Here is a 17,730-nt window from a genome sequence, read left to right as displayed (position 1 = left end):
CTGTTTATAGAAAATGTAATTGTGGGGGCACCTGAAGTGGCTCAGTCAGTCTGACTTAAAAATTACTGCCACTTAAAAAAAAAAAAAAAAAGAAAAGAAAGAAAGAAAGAAAATGTAATTGTGGAAACGGTATGACTACTGTTATTAAGGTTACTGTGTATATAACGTGGATAAAACAAACAAGTAAACCACAAGACAGTCTAATTCTATCATCCCTTACAACCTTGAGAACCAATATTCTCAGTGTGGAAGAAAAGACCTACAGATGTAACAAAGTAGTCCTGAATCTGAATTGGAAATATCAGTATGAACTCATGAAGTATTTCATCTTTGCATAGCTTTATATAATTTGCCTTTAGATATGCACATAGTCACCTCCTACCTCTGCCCATTTAAAAGGTCTAAGAACAAAGACCAACCCATTTGCAATGAGTATCCCTAATGCCTAGATAGTGCTCTTAAAATATCATTCCCACCAAAAGAAAACAAACAAACAAATTTTAATGAACCTCCTAGAGAAAGAGCTGATCTCAAATCTAAGGTCAGAGATATACAAGATAAATCTGAAACTACTTACCATACCAGATAGCAAGGAAGCAATCAAAGACTACTCGCACTGCATCAAAAGAACTCAGTAGAAGACTCATATTTTGTTTTCTGAAGTTAGTACAAAGCTCAGCAATCAAAACAGATAGTACTTTCATAAGTAAAGACATACCAACCAATGGAGTAGAATAAAGAGCCCAGAAGTAAACCCTCATATATATGCTCAACTGATTTTCAACAAGGGTGCCAAGACCATTCAATAGAAAAAAGGACAGTCTCTCAACAAACGATACTGGAAAAATAGGTATCTACAGGCAAAAATGAAAATGGACTCTTAGTCTATACCATATACAAAAATAAATTCAAAATGGATCAAAGACCTAACTTGAGAGCTAATATGGTAACCATAGAACTCTTAGAAGAAAATATAGGGGTAAAACTTCATGACATTGGATTTGGTAATGACTTCTTGGATATGACACCAAAAGCACAGGCAACAAAAGAAAAAACAGATAAAACAAACTTCATCAAAATTAAAAATTCTGTGTATCAATGGACACTATCAACAGTGAAAAGGCAACCTATAGAACATGAAAAAAATATTTGAAAAGTATATATCTGATAAATGATTACAACAACAACAAAACAACAAAAACAATCCACCTGAAAAATGGGTAAAGACAAATAATGGACAAATCTCCAAAGAAGATACACAGATAGCCAATAAACACATGACAAGATGCTCCACATCGCTGGTCATTACGGAAATGAAAATCAAAACCACAAGACACTACTTCCTACCCATGAGGACAGCCATTATCAAAACAAAGAAAATAACAAGTGTTGGGAAGTATGTGGAAAAAGTGAAATCCTGGTACATTACTGGTGGGAATGTAAAATGGTGCAGCTGCTGTGGAAAACAGTTTGGTAATTCCTTAAAATGTTAAACACAGAATTGCCACATGATCCATGAATTACACTCTTCTGTATACACCCAAAAGAACTGAAAACAGAGACTCAACCATACAGTCATAAACCAATGTTCCAAGCAGCATTATTCACAATAGCCAAAGGAAGAAATGATCCAAATGCCCATCAACAGATGAATGGATAAATCAAATACGTTGTATACATCCAATGGAATATTATTCAGTTATAAAAAGAAATTAAATTCTGATACATGCTACAACACAGATGAACCTTAAAAACATCATGCTATGTGAAATTAAGCCAGACACAAAAGGACAAACACAGTATGATTCCACTTAAATGAGGTATCTAAAATGGACAAACTCAGAGATAGAAAATAGAATTGTGGTTACCAAGCATGGGGGGGGGAGAGGGGAGGGGGGATAGGAAGTTATTATTTGAGGAGTAGAAAGTTTCAGTTTGCAAGACAAAAGGAGTTCTAAAGATGAATGGTGGTGATGCTTGCACAACAGTAAGAATGTCCTGAATACCACTGAACTGTACACTTAAATTAATGGCCAAGACGATAAATCTTACTTTGTCTACATTTCCCACAATAAAAAAAGAGTTGAAACAAAAAACTAAATGGTTAAAGTAAAAGGATGCTAGTGAATCAAACTCATTCAAAAACCTGGTAAATAGCAGGAAAGAATCAATTATGTATTCTGCCTTCCCCATGTGAACAGTACCAGGTGAGGATATGTACAACAACAAAAAAAATGAGCGTCACCACTTCACAACCCCCAAAGAATTAATGGATTAACCATAGAGCAGTAATGACTGCTAAATCAAAAAGAGAAGAAAGACATTAGGTATCTCCTCATGAAACAGAGCACTACCTTTACACTTGCCAAAAGGATGAAACACACTTCTCATTGAGCCTCTGGATCAGCTGCCAATGTGCAGGAAACAGAGGACAGAAAATAAGTTGAACTGCATCCTGAGTATGTGGTCAACAAAATACAGACTGTGAAAAAATTTATTCAAAGAAAGGAAAGGGATAGAAGAAGAACCTGTAAATTCAACGCCCCCCACCAAAAAAAATTATCAAAATTTTTGTAACTCGGCAAGACTAAACTATTGTGTGGAGATGCATTCTTAGGCAATATAATGATAAAGAAGTGCAGCAAGTCATTTCAAAAGAGGTTGATAAAGTAGTTCCTATTGGAAGGTAGCTGTGATGAGAGCAGAGCACAAGAAGGGCGGACTGCCAAAGGGCCTGGCTAAGTTCTATTTCTTGACCTGAAAGAAAATTACAAGTGCTCCCTTTGCAAAAATTCATTACACTACATATTTCTTGTGAGTGGTTTTCTATGCCTGTTTTATTTTATAATAAAATAGCGGTTTTAAAACTAACATTTCGGGCGCCTAGGTGGCTCAGATGGTTAAGCATCTGCCTTCGGCTCAGGTCATGATCCCAGGGTCCTGGGATCGAGTCCCACATCGGGCTCCCGGCTCAGCGGGGAGCCTGCTTCTCCCTCTGACCCTCTCCCCTCTCATGCTGTTTCTCTCTCACTCGCTCTCTAAAAAATAAATAAAATCTAAAAAAAAAATAAAATAAATAAAATAAAAATAAAACTAACATTTCTTTTACATCAAATATATGATCGGTGTATGCTCATCTTTGCTTCTCTCATCTTTTTTTTTTATGGGAGTCTGTTCAACTCAAAATCCAACAAGATTCACACATTGCATTAAGTTGACATATACTTTAAGTCTCTCTTGAAGTTCTTCCTTCCCTCCTTTCTTTCCTTATAACATTTGTTGAAGGAATCAGATCATTTAAACTACAAATTTTCCTACATTCCAGATTTTCCTGTTACCCCTGTGATATTGCTTCGTATTTCCCATTCCCTGAATTTCCTGTGAACTGCTTTTAGATCTACAGGCTGTGATCAGATTCACAGTCAATTGGTTTAACACGACTATGCCTCCTACACTGTGTTGTATAAATGAAGTCTGGTAGTTTCATTTTTGTGTGGATATTCTTTTCTTCTTAAGTGAAAATAAGTGCAAATTATGGATTTTTACTAAAAAAAAAAAAAAAACCTGTGATCTGAAGATTTAATGTCAGCTTTGCTTTCTATTTATAAAGAAATCCTCAGAAATTTCAATCAGAAAAGTTATAGCTCTGTAACACAATGCCAGGACAATCGCAATACATCCAATCATCACATTATACAACCCCTAAAAAATACTGTTATCTCTAAGCACTGAACTTACCTGCTGGAAGGCTTGAATTGTAGCTGAATACGAATGAAGGGACAGACAAAATTTCAACAAATTCTGCTGTAGAGGTGACAGAAACTGAAATGCAGCTTCTAATATTGCATGATAATAGGAATAATCAGTACCTGTCAAAGAAGAACATTATCCAAAATAATTATGTACAACTAGACATATCCAAATAAGATAGTTCATAAAGTATAAAGCTACGTGTTACAGAGGTATATCGTGGCAAAATTTTACCACTATCCTATCTTGAACTGTTGTCAAATGCTTAGAATTCTCTAGAGTACAGGAAGTAATTGGACTCTTCCTCTCTTCTTCCCTTTGTTCACACTATTCCCTCTACCTGGACCGTAACTGTCCCACTTACCTGGATGACTAACTCCTACCTACCTCCACAAGAAGAATTCAGCTGTGACATCACCTACTCTGCAAAGTCACTCCCAATCCCTACCCCATGCCTCACTGGACCAAGTACATCTCTTCTTTGGTCCCATAATATTTTTCTCCTTACCTCTTTCATTTATCACATCATTTACTAAATTATTTACTCACTATCTACCTCTTCCCAAATAGTTTTTGAGCCCCAATAGGCAGAAGTTATAATGTATTTATCTTTGTATCCCCAATGCCTACCATATGTTTGTTACCTACTCAAATAACCCAGCAAAACTGAGCAGTGTGATGAGGAAGTACAGAGTATTAAAGGATATTAACAAAATTGTAGTTTGGAAAGAAGCATTTAAAAATTGCAAAAAACTATCTGAGGGGGAAAAAAATACACGTACCAGTACCAAAAAATCCCCAGGATATATTATTAAAGCGCAAGGTACAAAACAATGTACAGTTGACCCTTGAACAACACAGGGTTTAGGGGCATCAACCGCCCCATGCAGTCAAAAATCCACGTATAACTTTGACTCCCCAAAAACTTAACTACTAATAGCCTACAGGTGACAGGAAGCAATACCGATAACATAAAAGTCAATTAACACACATTTTGTAGGTTATATGCAATTTTATACTGTAATCTTACAATAAAGTATGCTAAAGAAAATGTTATTAAGAAAATCATAAAGAGAAAATACATTTAAGTACTATACTGTGTTCACAGAAAAAAATCTGAGTATAAGTCGACCCATGAAGTTCAAACCCATGTTATTCAAGGGTCAACTGTACATAGCGAGCTATCTTTTTTACTGTAAGAAAGAATGAGAAATAAGAATACATATGATGTATTTGTTGTTAAAAAAAAAACCACTGAAGGCTAAACAAAATAATTTAAATAGTTATAAAAAGCAGGGAAGAAACAGGAGCGGGGACAGGGAGAGAACAAGATTTTTCTGTATAAGCATTTTATAAGCTTGACTAGTAAATCATATATTATGTATCAAAAAAAGTTTTTAAGGAATATAACTAACGTTTTGAAAAGCAAAATACAAAAGATTCTATATGCCTTAGCATCTTCTAAGTAGAAAAAGACATCAGAAAGAAATACTTAAAATGCTGCCAGAATGTTAATAGTCAATACCTTTGGGTGGTGAGACAATGAATAATATTTCAAATAAAATATTTAACATATTTTTATGATCACTTCCAAGAATTCATACCCCCAACTTTAACCAAGAACATATTATCATTTATATTGAGGAAATTTCATTTTAAATGTCAGAGTTCAAATTTCATTGTAAGACCCACTTCGATAAATTTGTTTTATGAAATTGTATACTAAAAGTAAAATGATTTTTTTCGATAACGCAAACAATTCCAGTTGACTCTAAATTATGTAACTCAAACTACAGATGTTTGCTCAAACCTTTATGTACTAATATCACAAAAAAATTCAGACTTGACTTTTAAAATTTGTATTTTTAATAAAAATCAAAAAGTTAAAAAACAATTCAGTTAAATATTAATAGCAGTCACATTGTTTTCACACATTTGCTCTTCAACAAGGCCTGTCAATGTAACATTCAAGGTTTTAGCTGCCTGTGTATCCACATCTTTGACTAGTTATGTTTATACTACAAACATCTACAAAGCTTACACTGAACTAGAAAGTGGGAATGCACATTATAAACTGTAAACAAGTTGACATTGTCATTCATATGATACCTTGACACTCAAGTTGTGGGTGGCTGGCAGGCATAACGGGAAACATTTTGGATGGCACTAATTTAACGATACCGAACCTAACATAATAGATGAGTTGTGTAATTAGTTCATAACAAAAGAAAAAGGGAATAAAATCAATGGTAATTAAGTTAATACTTAATACTAAGTAATTTTAAATGAATTTGACTTCTACAAAATATCCACATAGCACTTCTAATAAAACAACACAAAAGAACAAAAACAAGGCGGGGGGGAAGAAATCAAAGGCAGTACTTATAGCCAAAATTATAAACTGCTTCAAAAGTATTAGTTTGTGTTGGCTCTGCTGGCTACCATCACAACTCTAGTCATTAAAGATAAAAACATTTTCCATTAATTGCCATGCCACAAATACTGTGAAAGAGACCATTTTTTTCTAATATTTTCCCAGATACCAAAGTCAAAGAAGCATTTGCTTCAATTTTACCGTGATGATCGGATGATCCAATATTTTGACTGGCTTCTACAAAATTCCAAAATTTCTCTTGACTGTCTTCTGCTAAAAACTCACTGGGAGAAAAGGGGGGAAATATCAGAAATAAAACAACTTAATAAAATCTTCTAATATAAGCTACATTACTAAAGAAGAGTAAAAATAGATTTTTAAGTTTCCAAATGTCCAGAGTTTGGCTTTTATAATATATATTATACACAAGCATGTATAATATATATTCTAATGATAAGCAAGTCTTATTAGCTTATTGGCTATTAATAACTAATTAGCTTAGTAGCTTATTCACTTATTCATATTAATAGCCTAATAGGTATTCCATAAGAAACCTGGAATAATAATGTAACAAGAGGGAAGTCCCAATATAAATAAAGCTTATGAAACCCCATTTTGTGAAAATGCTTTTGGTAGTAGAAGTAGAATTAAGAACTGATAATTCTGGTACTAGTTCTGCTCACTTATTTTCTGAAAGAACTTTCAAAGAACAAAAAATATGTTTTGCCTAAGGTTCTCCCAAGGAAACCGTGAACCCTAAAAAAATTTCTAGGAGACTAAAGGAAGCATGTTGTAATCTTTTAACATCCATAAATCCAAATTTTCAAGATCACCAAATTTCAGTTTAATAAAATAAGTTCTTAGAACTTAACGCCACCTTAATTTTTTCTTGACTTTACTCTACGGATCTAAATAATGGCCGTTCTAAATTTCCCTTCATTCCAGAGTCTAAAATCCCTAAAAGAAAATGTGTGTATTGATTGAATGATTCATGTAAATTGGTTATCTTCTCCTCTGAGACAGAATACTAATGTAGTGGTGATCTTTCACTGTCTTAAAGCAAACTACAGATCTGGATCTCAGCTTACCTAGCCAAAGGAAGACTTTCCCATTACTTGTCAACACTGGGGTGTACAACTCTCACTCTACTCCACAGCTAGACACAGAAATATGGGAAAAATAAGAAACATTTCCTGGTAATACAGCCTCTCTAAAAACAGGTTTCTGAAAATACCCATTATCACAATGTATTAAATTATTTAGTACCTCCTTGAATGTGGCATTTTTCTAGGCTTTCTAGTAACTAGTACAGACATCATACCAACCCTATAATAGCTTATGATCAAGAAAACAGATACTAAGACAAATAGATTATGATATGCAAATAAACGCTAAATTCATGAATTAAAGCTGCATTCACAAGATAAGCTTGTGGAAGAGGGGGAAGGGATAATACACTCAAAGGTTGTAATGGTGAAAACAAGGATTCACTGAAGCTAAGACCTTCCTGTAAAGGCCATCTCCAAATAAATATATGCTCCTCATATAATTACAGGAAAATTTGAAGTATATTGTCTTCTTCATCCCCATTGCATAAATAAGTCTTACAACATCTAACTTTCAGTCTTAAGAAAATTATTGACTAGATCCACTGAACTAATCCAAGGAAGGTAAGAACAATACAAGACAATATTAAAAGGAATGCTGCCATTTGTTTACAGTATAATTTTTGTTTGCTTTTCATTTTAAATTGTTTTTAGCTTCTTATTCTTATTCCATGAGTACAACATCTACAGTTTTTCGGATGAAATTATATGATGTCTAGGATTTGTTTTAAAATATTCCAGCAGGATAAGGGAGGAGGGTGGTGGTAGTTATGGGTTACTGGACTTGAGTTGATAATTGCCAAAACTGAGTGACAGGTAGAGGGAAAGCACATTATATGTACCATTCTCTCCACTTACAAATGTTTTGAAAGATCACAATAAAAAGTTTTTAGTCTATGACAGAAGAAAAAAAAACGTAAACAACCTGAATGTCCACCAGATAGCATAAATCTGGTAACAAACTTGTTTTCTAGATTTCCAAAGTTATTGTTGGAGATCAGAATTGGTCTTCCTTCCATAAAGAACTAGTAAGGGAGGGGAAATGAATATTTAAGGAGGGCTTACTATGCAACAGCCACTATGCTTGGTATATTCACCCACGCCCTTAAATCCTCACAGCCACCCTGATTTATAACCATTTTTAGAATGAAGAAACTGTAACTCAGAGAGGTTACTGATTTGCATAAGCACAGAGTTAGCAAATGAAAAATCTGGAATGCAAAATCAAATCTATTTGATTTATATCTCTATCATTCTGCATTCTTGGGCCACTATAGTATCTAGTACTCAATAAATGATTATTGGTTTCCATTTTAACAACAGTAGCTTTATTTATATAAGATTTCTGTTAGTAACTATGGCTGTTCAAAACATATTCAGTGTTCTACTTCAATTAAATATATATCACTTCATGAACAACCAGAAAGCTACAACTGCTTCATTAGGATCAGGCCTAATCTAAAAATATACATGGGAATATTTTTAGTCCCTAAGGGCTAGATGCAGGGAAGGTAAAGTATCTGTGGTAGCTGCATGCCTCAATGTGTAGAGATATATTCTGTCCCCTCACCCTCACTCAGATGGACAATGCTGTGATCTGCCATCCATGTCTGCCATGGACCTGGAGGGAAGAATAGTGGCCTCAGCTACTTTTTTTTTTTTTTTTTTTTAAGATTTTATTTATTTATTTGAGACAGAGAGAATGAGAGAGACAGAGAGCACATGAGAGGGGGGAGGGTCAGAGGGAGAAGCAGACTCCCCGCTGAGCAGGGAGCCCGATGCGGGACTCAATCCCGGGACTCCAAGATCATGACCTGAGCCGAAGGCAGTCGCTTAACCAACTGAGCCACCCAGGCGCCCCGCCTCAGCTACTTCTGTAGGGAAATATCAAGGATTTCTAATATGCACAACTTATTTCTGAGTTGCCTAGACTGCCATTACCCTGGCAAAATGTCTGCAAATAACCACAGAAGAGGACTAAAAATAGTCAACCAAAATGGCAAATGGCCAGGAAATCATGAAAAGGGGCAATGTTTGTGAAAGGAAAAGTTGGTGGAGGAAGCAGTATGTATTATTCACTTCACAGAGATCAAAGAAACTGAAAAAAATGGGTTAATTAAGGCTGACAGTTTTAACATGCTTTTTCAAAAGTCCCGTAAGTATATGCCATAAGAATCTTAAGACAATGTACAAAACAAAAAATTAGTGTGAGAGTAACTGAGTAGAACTCAGTAAAGAACGTCAAGCGAAGTATTATAAAACATGTTACAGTTTAATTGCACAAAATTATTTAAAAAGTATAGTAAACCTCAAACACTTAGATTTACACCAGACAAATCAGCCAAAATAAGATGGGGCGGTGGGAAGGTCAGCTAACAGAGTCCACTCAGGCAGCTTAGATCTCAACCTTCGGTCACTTCACTTTTATAAGTGCCCTCTCTATCTAATAAAGTTCTGACACTGGAAGAGCTCAAACCATTTATCAAATTATAACACTGCTATGAAATAAATGCAGTAGGAATTTTTTCTTTTGGCCATTTTATTGTTGAGAAAAGGGAGGCACAGAGGAGTGATACAAGGTTAAGTCTAATCAAAAGAAAGTCCATGAGGCTCCTCAGCAAGCTAAAATCAGATCCTAAAAGTCCCACTTTCCCACTAGTCCTCTTATCAATACCAAATGAAGCTGTTTCCTTAGCAACTATTCATAAACACAATCACCACAACAAAAACTCTTCATTCACATTTTTCTAGGGATGAAGGAGGAAATGTCAGAAGACAAAATTCTAAGTTGAAGAGTACAAAGATAGACCAAGGTTAATTGAATTAATGCAACAGTTCAAATTTCTAGCACTATCAAATTCTGAGATTTACCAACTGCTTGCCATTCAATCTACCTAAATTTATGTTTTAGGAGATTCTCTACAAGTCCTAGCTATATATTATTTCAGATACAATAAAAATAAGTTTCCCTCTATAAACAAAAAACCGACTAAAAGAGAGGTATCTGGTTATTTATATTATAAACACTAACTAAAAAATACACTTGGAATACAAAATTTCCCAAGAAATCATTGACTATACTGTATTTTATAGATTTTAAGACACTGTCAATTTTAAGACATATCGTTTTTATGAAACACTAAAAAGGAAAATGTTACTGATTTTAACTGTAAGATAACATCTTGATTGCATTAAAATGCATCTTAATTTTGGAGATGTTAAAATGTGGAACATGTAAATCTTAGATAAAATCTAGCCATGTCCTCGGACTCCCCTCTGCGTTCTTGTATCTCAAGATCTTCTTCCAACTTCTTAGAAGGAGCAGGCCCTCTTTCCCCCCATCTTGCCAAACTCTCTTCTTTCTCTTTTATTAAACATCTCTTAAAACCTTTTTCAAATAAATAGAAAAATTCCTTTAAGTACAACTTTCTCTTCCTTTATTACCACATGTGCACCTTTCTTGGAAGATAGTTTAACCAGTTCAATATATTTGTCCAAAGAAGTCCCTAAGTATCTCTATGAATCAATATTATCCTATCCTACTGACAGATTCTGTGGTTCTAACAGCCTCTGACTAGCACACAGCACAATGCACACTGAAAGAGGCGCTGACTAAATGCATGTGATGATAATCTCGCTGCCTAAAAAAGCTCCTGAATACTCACTAGCAGATCCCACATTTTTACTCAAACACATTAAAGGAAAAAAAGATGTCTTCTTACCTGACTTCTAACAACAACGGAGTGGAAAACCATTTTGTCGTAAGAGAGGTTGTAATGGCTTTTGAATCTGCCTTTACTGAGGAAAACAGCCATAGTCCAGTGAATATAATCAGAAGTCCCATTTTATAGCAAACCCCTAAAAAGGGAAAAAAAAAAAGAAAAAGAAAAAGGTTTTGCTACAAAGAAATGTTTAAACCTGAGTCTTGATACTTAGAGACACAAAATAACATGAAAATTACAGAAATGGAAATGCTTCTAAAATTTAACAGCACCTACTATCTCCATGGTTTCACCTTGCTGAGTGACTGATACATAACTAAAGGAGTATAGATCATACACTCTTTCCTACAAAGACTCCATTTCATTTCCTGGGGCGCCTATACTATGCACAGGTATAAAAGTCAGTTGGTGGCACAGCAGGTTGCACACAAAGTTTACGAAGCATGACAGTAAACAAAGCTGAGGCAGATGAAAATGTAAATGATGGGTATTAAATGGGGTCCTCCCAAAAGTCCTAACCCAGCACCTCGAAATATGAACTTATTTGGAAACAGGGTCTTAACAGAGGTAATCTAGTTAAAATGAGGTCATTAGGGTGGGCCCTAATCCAGTAAGACTGGTGTTACAAAAGAAGGAAAATGTGGACAGAGAGACAGGCATGCAGTGGGAACACCATGTGAATAGACACAGGGAGAATGCCAGGAAAGACGGAGGCAGACACTGGAACTATACTGCAAACCACAGAACTCCTAGGGCTAGCAGATGCTGGAAGAGGCAAAGAAAGACTCCCTACAGATTTCAGAGGGAACATGATCCTGTGACACCTTGATTTAGAATGTCTGGCCTCCAAAACTGGAAGAAAAGAAACTGTCATTGCTCTAAGCCACACAATTTGATACTTTCTTACCACAGCCCTAGGGAGCTAACCAATGGGTCTTGAATATAAATGCAAATAGCAAATACCAGTTCTGAATGAAGAATGTTAGAACTCAATGGGTCCCTATCTACAAAATAAAGAAGTTGGGGTCACTGGTAAATTGGCATGGCCATCGAATGCAGGCCTCCTGAACTCCCAGCAGCAACCTCCTCAAGCACAGTGAGGTGTCCAGATCATTTCAGAAAAAGGCCTCCAGCTGCAGGTTTCTTTGGCCTGAGTTTTCATCTCAGAAGACTGCCTCATAGAACCCTAATCAGACTTCCCCCAGGCTATATAAGTCAGTATCTAAGTTCCACCCATTTGAATGGGAACCCAAAGAGGACCTGAATATGTGGGAAACACCAAAACAAAGTTGTGCTTCTGCATGCTAATGTCTGGTAAGGCTCACCCCAGACTCACCCCAATTCCTTGAGATACTGGTTAGAAAAGCTATTGTTTGGAGGACCAGTCAGTACCCTCTTTTTACAAAAAGCATTAACATTTGTGCCAATATCCTGCTTCATATAACACACAGTATCTCTAAAAAACAAATGGTCAAAAGCAAAATAAATTAAACCAAATAGAAAAGTTACTTTAGTCCAGGCATTGCCAGCTTAACTGATTGATTTAATTGGCTAATTAATATTAATATCCCATTTATAAATAAGCATGCATAAATAAATAAATAAGTAAATAACCAACATTTTTAAAGACTAGGGCTAACCAACTAGACCCCTGACACTGAAACCCGTTAGCAGTGATTTCTGGCTGGGGTGGGAGGTGGGGGGTGGGGAGGGTGGCTCTTTCAGAGTGAAGCAAAAGTTACTGACATTTCCTACAGAGGGGCAAGCAAGGACCGAAACTTTTACATATAACTTCAGACCACTCCAGAACTCTTAGACACCCTCCCCTACAGGCCCCTGAACTATAGCCTCAGAAACCTGCTCTGCATGATAGAAAAACTTGGTGAGTGAAAAGAGAGAACCTTTCAGAGTCAGGGACTTCTGATAAATTACTGCGTTTGCTACTTACTAGCAGTTTAACCATAGGCAAGTTCCCTAGTAACTTCTCTGGCCCTTGGTCTCCCAGACTCTGAAATAGGAGTACCACTATGTGCCACACCAGGACACTGTGAGAATGAAAAAGCAACATGAAAATTGCCACACCAGGACACTGAGAATGAAAAAGCAACATGAAAATATAGAATTAATTGTTCTAATAAAAGACATTCTCATAAGAAACCACCTTCTAAATTACAGAATAATAATGCATCGTTATTACATGGGCTCAAAAAAATGTCTTGGAAATACATTTTCTGTGGTTAGGGAAAAAAAAATCCTCCCCAAAAGTCACGAAACTTCTAAACTGGAGACAGAATATATGAACTATGTTCAAGCAGTACTGCACTACAGCTCTGTTTACAATTTGCCCTGAAGGGGCCTAGACATATAATCCCCAAAGTGGTAATTCTGGACTGGAAACTGGACACCACTGCCAGTAACCCCAAGCAGGCTGCATGCATAGAGTGGGGAACAGGGAGTGACAAGAGGTCCCCCAGGAAACATTAGCATTACTGAGCAATTGCTCTGGGCCAAGCATGGTGTCAGGTACTTTGCATATACCATGATATCTAGTCCTTCCACACAACTATCCAGGAGAAGTGTGGCAGCCATATCTACTTTGTTCACCACAGCAAATAGCAAAGTACCTGGCAAACAGTAGATATTCTATAACTATATGGCATAATGGCTGAAACACTATCACTCTCACTTTAAAAATAAGAAAATGGAAGCTCAGAGAGGCTGAGGAACTTGCCTGACTAATAAATAGCAATGCTTGGAACCCACATCTGCCTGTTTTTAAGTTCCACAATACTATGCTATCCCCCTGGTTGTCTGGTTTGGAAGGATAAGAATTCATACCGTGCTGACCCTGACTGAGCAAAGAGCTTTCTTGTGAGAACCAAGGCAAGTCCAGGGACTTCCTAGGGGCAGAGTCCTTGGGATATAGATGACTGAGGAAGGCACAGATTCAACATGAAACCAAGCATGACAGCCTGAAGTTGGGACCAAAGCGAACTGACCAACTAGCCTGACAGATCTGTATTCAGGCTCGCTTCGGGGACAGAATGTGAGCTCCTCAAGAGCAGGGAGTTTTGTCTGTCCGGGCCATATGCTTAGCATAATGCCTGGAACACAGGAGGTGCTCCAAATGAAATAAACAAATACATGCTTCATTCATTAAGGGGAGAAAGAAAGGAGTGTGACACCAAGAGGAAAGATGCTACAAAAAGCCTAGGACTTAAGAAGGGTTAAAATGAAAACTATGCACCAAGACTCACCCAGAGATCCCCTTGAACTATTTTAAAAGAGAGAGAGAGTTCTTGGGGCAAGGTGTAGCACCACTGGAGATGACAGAGAAAAGTGGACATTAAAGAAGAGCTTTCCTACCTAGACCCCACATCCTTGATGCCACAGGCTAAACTACAGGAAAAGACTGTTTTAGAGAAGTAAGAACTTCACTGAAATGGCCTTTTGTTTCAGAATGTCTTCATTTTATGAGAATCTTATCACTCTGATCCTAGTGGTCCTTAAATGTTGTAATTTAAGTAATATGAATACTGTGAGAAATAATAGCTGTCAGAATCTACAATGTGGCATTGCATGATCATAGGCACAATGCTTGCGGCATGGTGGGTAAATTAAAAACATTCTGTAAGTCCTAGGCCCAAATGTATTATCTGTAAGATCTAGTCTGTGGCCCATTTTCCTTAGTTTAAATTAATGACTATCTCCTATTCATTGATCTACAGTAAGATATTGGAAATATTAATAAAACTTGTATTATGCCAAAAACACTTTTCACTTTTTGGAAAACAGAAGAGGCATAAAATTCTAAATCACCAACTCCTTCTTTTTCCATTTCTAAACTGAAGATAATAGCTGACAAACTCTTAAAAAACCAACTTGCACCCTGCAAGTTTACAGCCATCTGAGCTTCAACATACAGAACAGTAAGGAAAAATATTAGGAAGGACCCTTCTTGAGAAATAAATTTACTTCCCAAATAATTAAACTTAATATGCATTTATACCTATTAGCAAGTCCATTTGCTGCAGCCACATAAATCTAAATTTTTATAATAGTAGTTACTACACATCTGATATGAAAATGATCACAGGTAACTGCAGGAAAGACCTAACAGAATTTTCTACATAGTTCAAGTTCTTCCCCTCAAGTTAAAGGGTGGGCTATAAAGTTGTCATGCTACTGTACTAAGCAATGTTTATTTCCTTTATTAAAATGAGTGTCGGGGCACCTAGGTGGTTCAGTGGTCAAGCTCAGACTCTTGATTTCCCCTCAGGTCATGATCTCAGGGTCAACAGATCAAGCCTCCCCCTTCAGGCTCAGCACAGAACCTGCTTGAGATTCTCTTTCCCTCTCCCTTTGCCCCTCCCCCTACTCTGTAAAAATAAATAAAATCTTTAAAAAAAAAGTATCAACTAAGTTTATCAAAAGCAAGCCAAGTGGAAAAGCTACAATCATCCCAAATTTTGTGGTGTTAAGTAACTATTTTAAGTGTCTTCAAATATCACACTAAAACTGGCTGGCAAGTGCACAATGAATGTTTCCAAGATAGTGTAACACAGTAAGGTATAAGACCTCCGGACTTCAAATGAACAAAATATGCTAGTCCTCAAATCTGGCAAGAAATGCAAAACAATCTAGTGATTTTGGCCAACGAAGAATAGTTCACATCCATAACTTATTGGCGATGTACGCAGATTTTATTCTTCTGGCAGGTCCCACAAAAAGTGAAACCGGATCATCCAATCTCCAGCCAACAGATCCTCGTATTTAAATGAAAACGGCAACCAATATGCATCACGCGAATTCATTTTAGGGAAAATAGAAATCTATAAAAAGATCAAGTCGTTCTCCAATCAGAGTCCTGCAAACTGCTGGTTCTCAATCTACTTAGGGTCAGGTTTGGTCTAAATTCAGGTTAGGGCAGTTCCCCCACCTCCTTCTGCACTTGGGCACATGGGGCTCAAAGCTCTTCAATGAAGGCTCAAAACCGCTAAAGAGAGCCCGCGGCCACTTTCGCTGAAGCGATACCTTGCCCAGAAGACCACTGAGGGCAACTTGCGGGACTCGCATATAGGGACAGGACTGGGGCACGGAAGGGGAAACTGAGGGAAGAAGCGGAAGCTCAAGGTGACCGGGGCACGGGGTCGCCTCGCGTCCCAGACCCTCTGCCCGTCCACGAGACCTCCCCACGCCACGCCAGGGTACCTGTCAACGGCCGCGCAGCCGCGACACACGCGCCGCCCGCGTCCCCCTTCCTGCCCATGCTGGGACCGCGCTTCGTCCGCGACGATGCCAGCGACAACGCTGGGGCGGGGCGGGGCGGTGACGGTGGCGGCAGCGGCTGCGCCAGTGAGCGGCCGACACGCGCCTTTCCCGCGGCTCCCCTCACAAGCCGGTCTCGCAGAGCAATAGCCCAACTAGCTACAGCCTTTTACTTCCGCTTCCTAATGGCCAGGGCCGGAGGACTTCCGGCTGCCGAGTCGCGGTCGGGGCAGCGTAGAGCGTCGCATGGTCGCCATCTTGTATCGGAGGAAGGCCCAACTTCCGTTTTTGGTCGCGCTGTGTAGTGTAGTTGGGGAGGACGGCACCTTTAAAGTCTAGGGAATGAGGGACGCCTGGGTGGCTCAGTTGGTTAAGCGACTGCCTTGGGCTCAGGTCATGATCCTGGAGTCCCGGGATCGAGTCCCGCATCGGGCTCCCTGTTCGGCAGGGAGTCTGCTTCTCCCTCTGACCTTCCTCCCTCTCATGCTCTCTGTCTCTCATTCTCTCTCTCTCAAATAAATAAATAAAATCTTTAAATAAATAAATAAATAAAGTCTAGGGAATGGGACTAGGACTGACCGCTGAGACCGAAAAACCGTACCAGGTGATGAAGCCGCATGCGGGTGTCAGCCTCTTTTCCGACTTGGACTGTGGGGCACTTCGGAGTGTACTTCCTTAAACCCTTTACATTAAAAGCATTGCTGCACAAGGGGACAAAATTGCTTAATGTTCTGAGCATCTTGGACTTTATCTTAGCCCCTAAATTTTGGGGAAAGGGAGACCTTAAATCTTATGAGACGGACGCCTGGGTGGCTCAGTCGTTAAAGCGTCTGCCTTCGGCTCAAGTCATGATCCCAGTGTCCTGGGATCGAGTCCCCCATAGGGCTCCTTGCTCAGTAAGGAGCCTGCTTCTCCCTCTCCCTCTGCTTGCTCCCCCTGCTTGTGCGCTCTCTCTCTCTGACAAATAAATAAATAAATCTTTAAAAAAAAATTTATGAGCCGATTTTAGCTTATACTGGCAGCGACAACTTCTGTGCAAAGACTACTCTGTCCTTTTTTTTTTTTTTTTGGCAAATATAAATCACTATGCAAAATTGTTTCAGAATATGTGACACAGGGCAGATCATTTTACCCACCCACGAATGAATACCTCTTTGGAGTATATATTTTTAATTAAGTCAAAGTGAACTAAAATCCAAAATACATTGAAAGTTTTTTTTAAGTACTTTACACTTTTTAGTGTAAAAGTTTGACAGACTTTTGGTTATATGACATACACAATCCTACCCCTGAGAATGCCAGAACAAGGACTAAAAACACTTTTCTTAATCGAATAGCTGTATGTCTACACTGTGCTGGAGAACTGTAGCTATTAGGTTTTCTGTTCTTTGCTGGAACATAAGGAGTTAAAATATGGAATGGAAATGAGTGTTTTAAAATTCATTTCTTGAGGGAGCTTTTGTGCCAGTAGCTTTCCATTGTGTTTTCTACTCCTCTTTAAATCACTTCA

At 37.8% G+C, this 17,730-nt stretch overlaps 1 protein-coding gene and 2 long non-coding RNA genes across 4 annotated transcripts in view; all 3 read right to left on the bottom strand.

Moving 5' to 3' along the window:
* The window catches only part of UGGT1 (UDP-glucose glycoprotein glucosyltransferase 1), a 93,937-nt gene extending 77,534 nt beyond the window's left edge, over window positions 1–16,403 (bottom strand). For both annotated transcript variants that reach the window (XM_081814651.1, XM_081814652.1), the window contains exons 1-4: window positions 16,164–16,403; window positions 10,953–11,088; window positions 6,326–6,408; window positions 3,739–3,869 (exon numbers count right to left, since the gene is read on the bottom strand). In XM_081814651.1, coding sequence (XP_081670777.1) covers window positions 3,739–3,869; window positions 6,326–6,408; window positions 10,953–11,088; window positions 16,164–16,221 — 408 coding nt within the window. In that variant the 5' untranslated portion in view covers window positions 16,222–16,403. The remainder of the gene's footprint in view (window positions 1–3,738; window positions 3,870–6,325; window positions 6,409–10,952; window positions 11,089–16,163) is intronic.
* LOC145720585 (uncharacterized) lies at window positions 668–3,718 on the bottom strand. Its single transcript, XR_014143666.1, has 2 exons — window positions 3,110–3,718; window positions 668–2,883 (listed from the first exon to the last, which is right to left on the bottom strand). It is a non-coding gene; the product is annotated as an uncharacterized LOC145720585 (long non-coding RNA).
* Window positions 8,724–10,941, bottom strand: LOC145720584 (uncharacterized). The gene is made up of 2 exons (XR_014143665.1): window positions 9,094–10,941; window positions 8,724–8,871 (listed from the first exon to the last, which is right to left on the bottom strand). It is a non-coding gene; the product is annotated as an uncharacterized LOC145720584 (long non-coding RNA).
* Window positions 16,404–17,730: the final 1,327 nt, after the last annotated feature.

Source organism: Leptonychotes weddellii, chromosome 3, assembly GCF_054177405.1.
Source record: "Leptonychotes weddellii isolate Sample4059 chromosome 3, ASM5417740v2, whole genome shotgun sequence".
NCBI classification, from domain to species: domain Eukaryota; kingdom Metazoa; phylum Chordata; class Mammalia; order Carnivora; family Phocidae; genus Leptonychotes; species Leptonychotes weddellii.
Note: the sequence above shows the minus strand (reverse complement) of the source record. Positions and strands in the feature narration are given on the sequence as shown.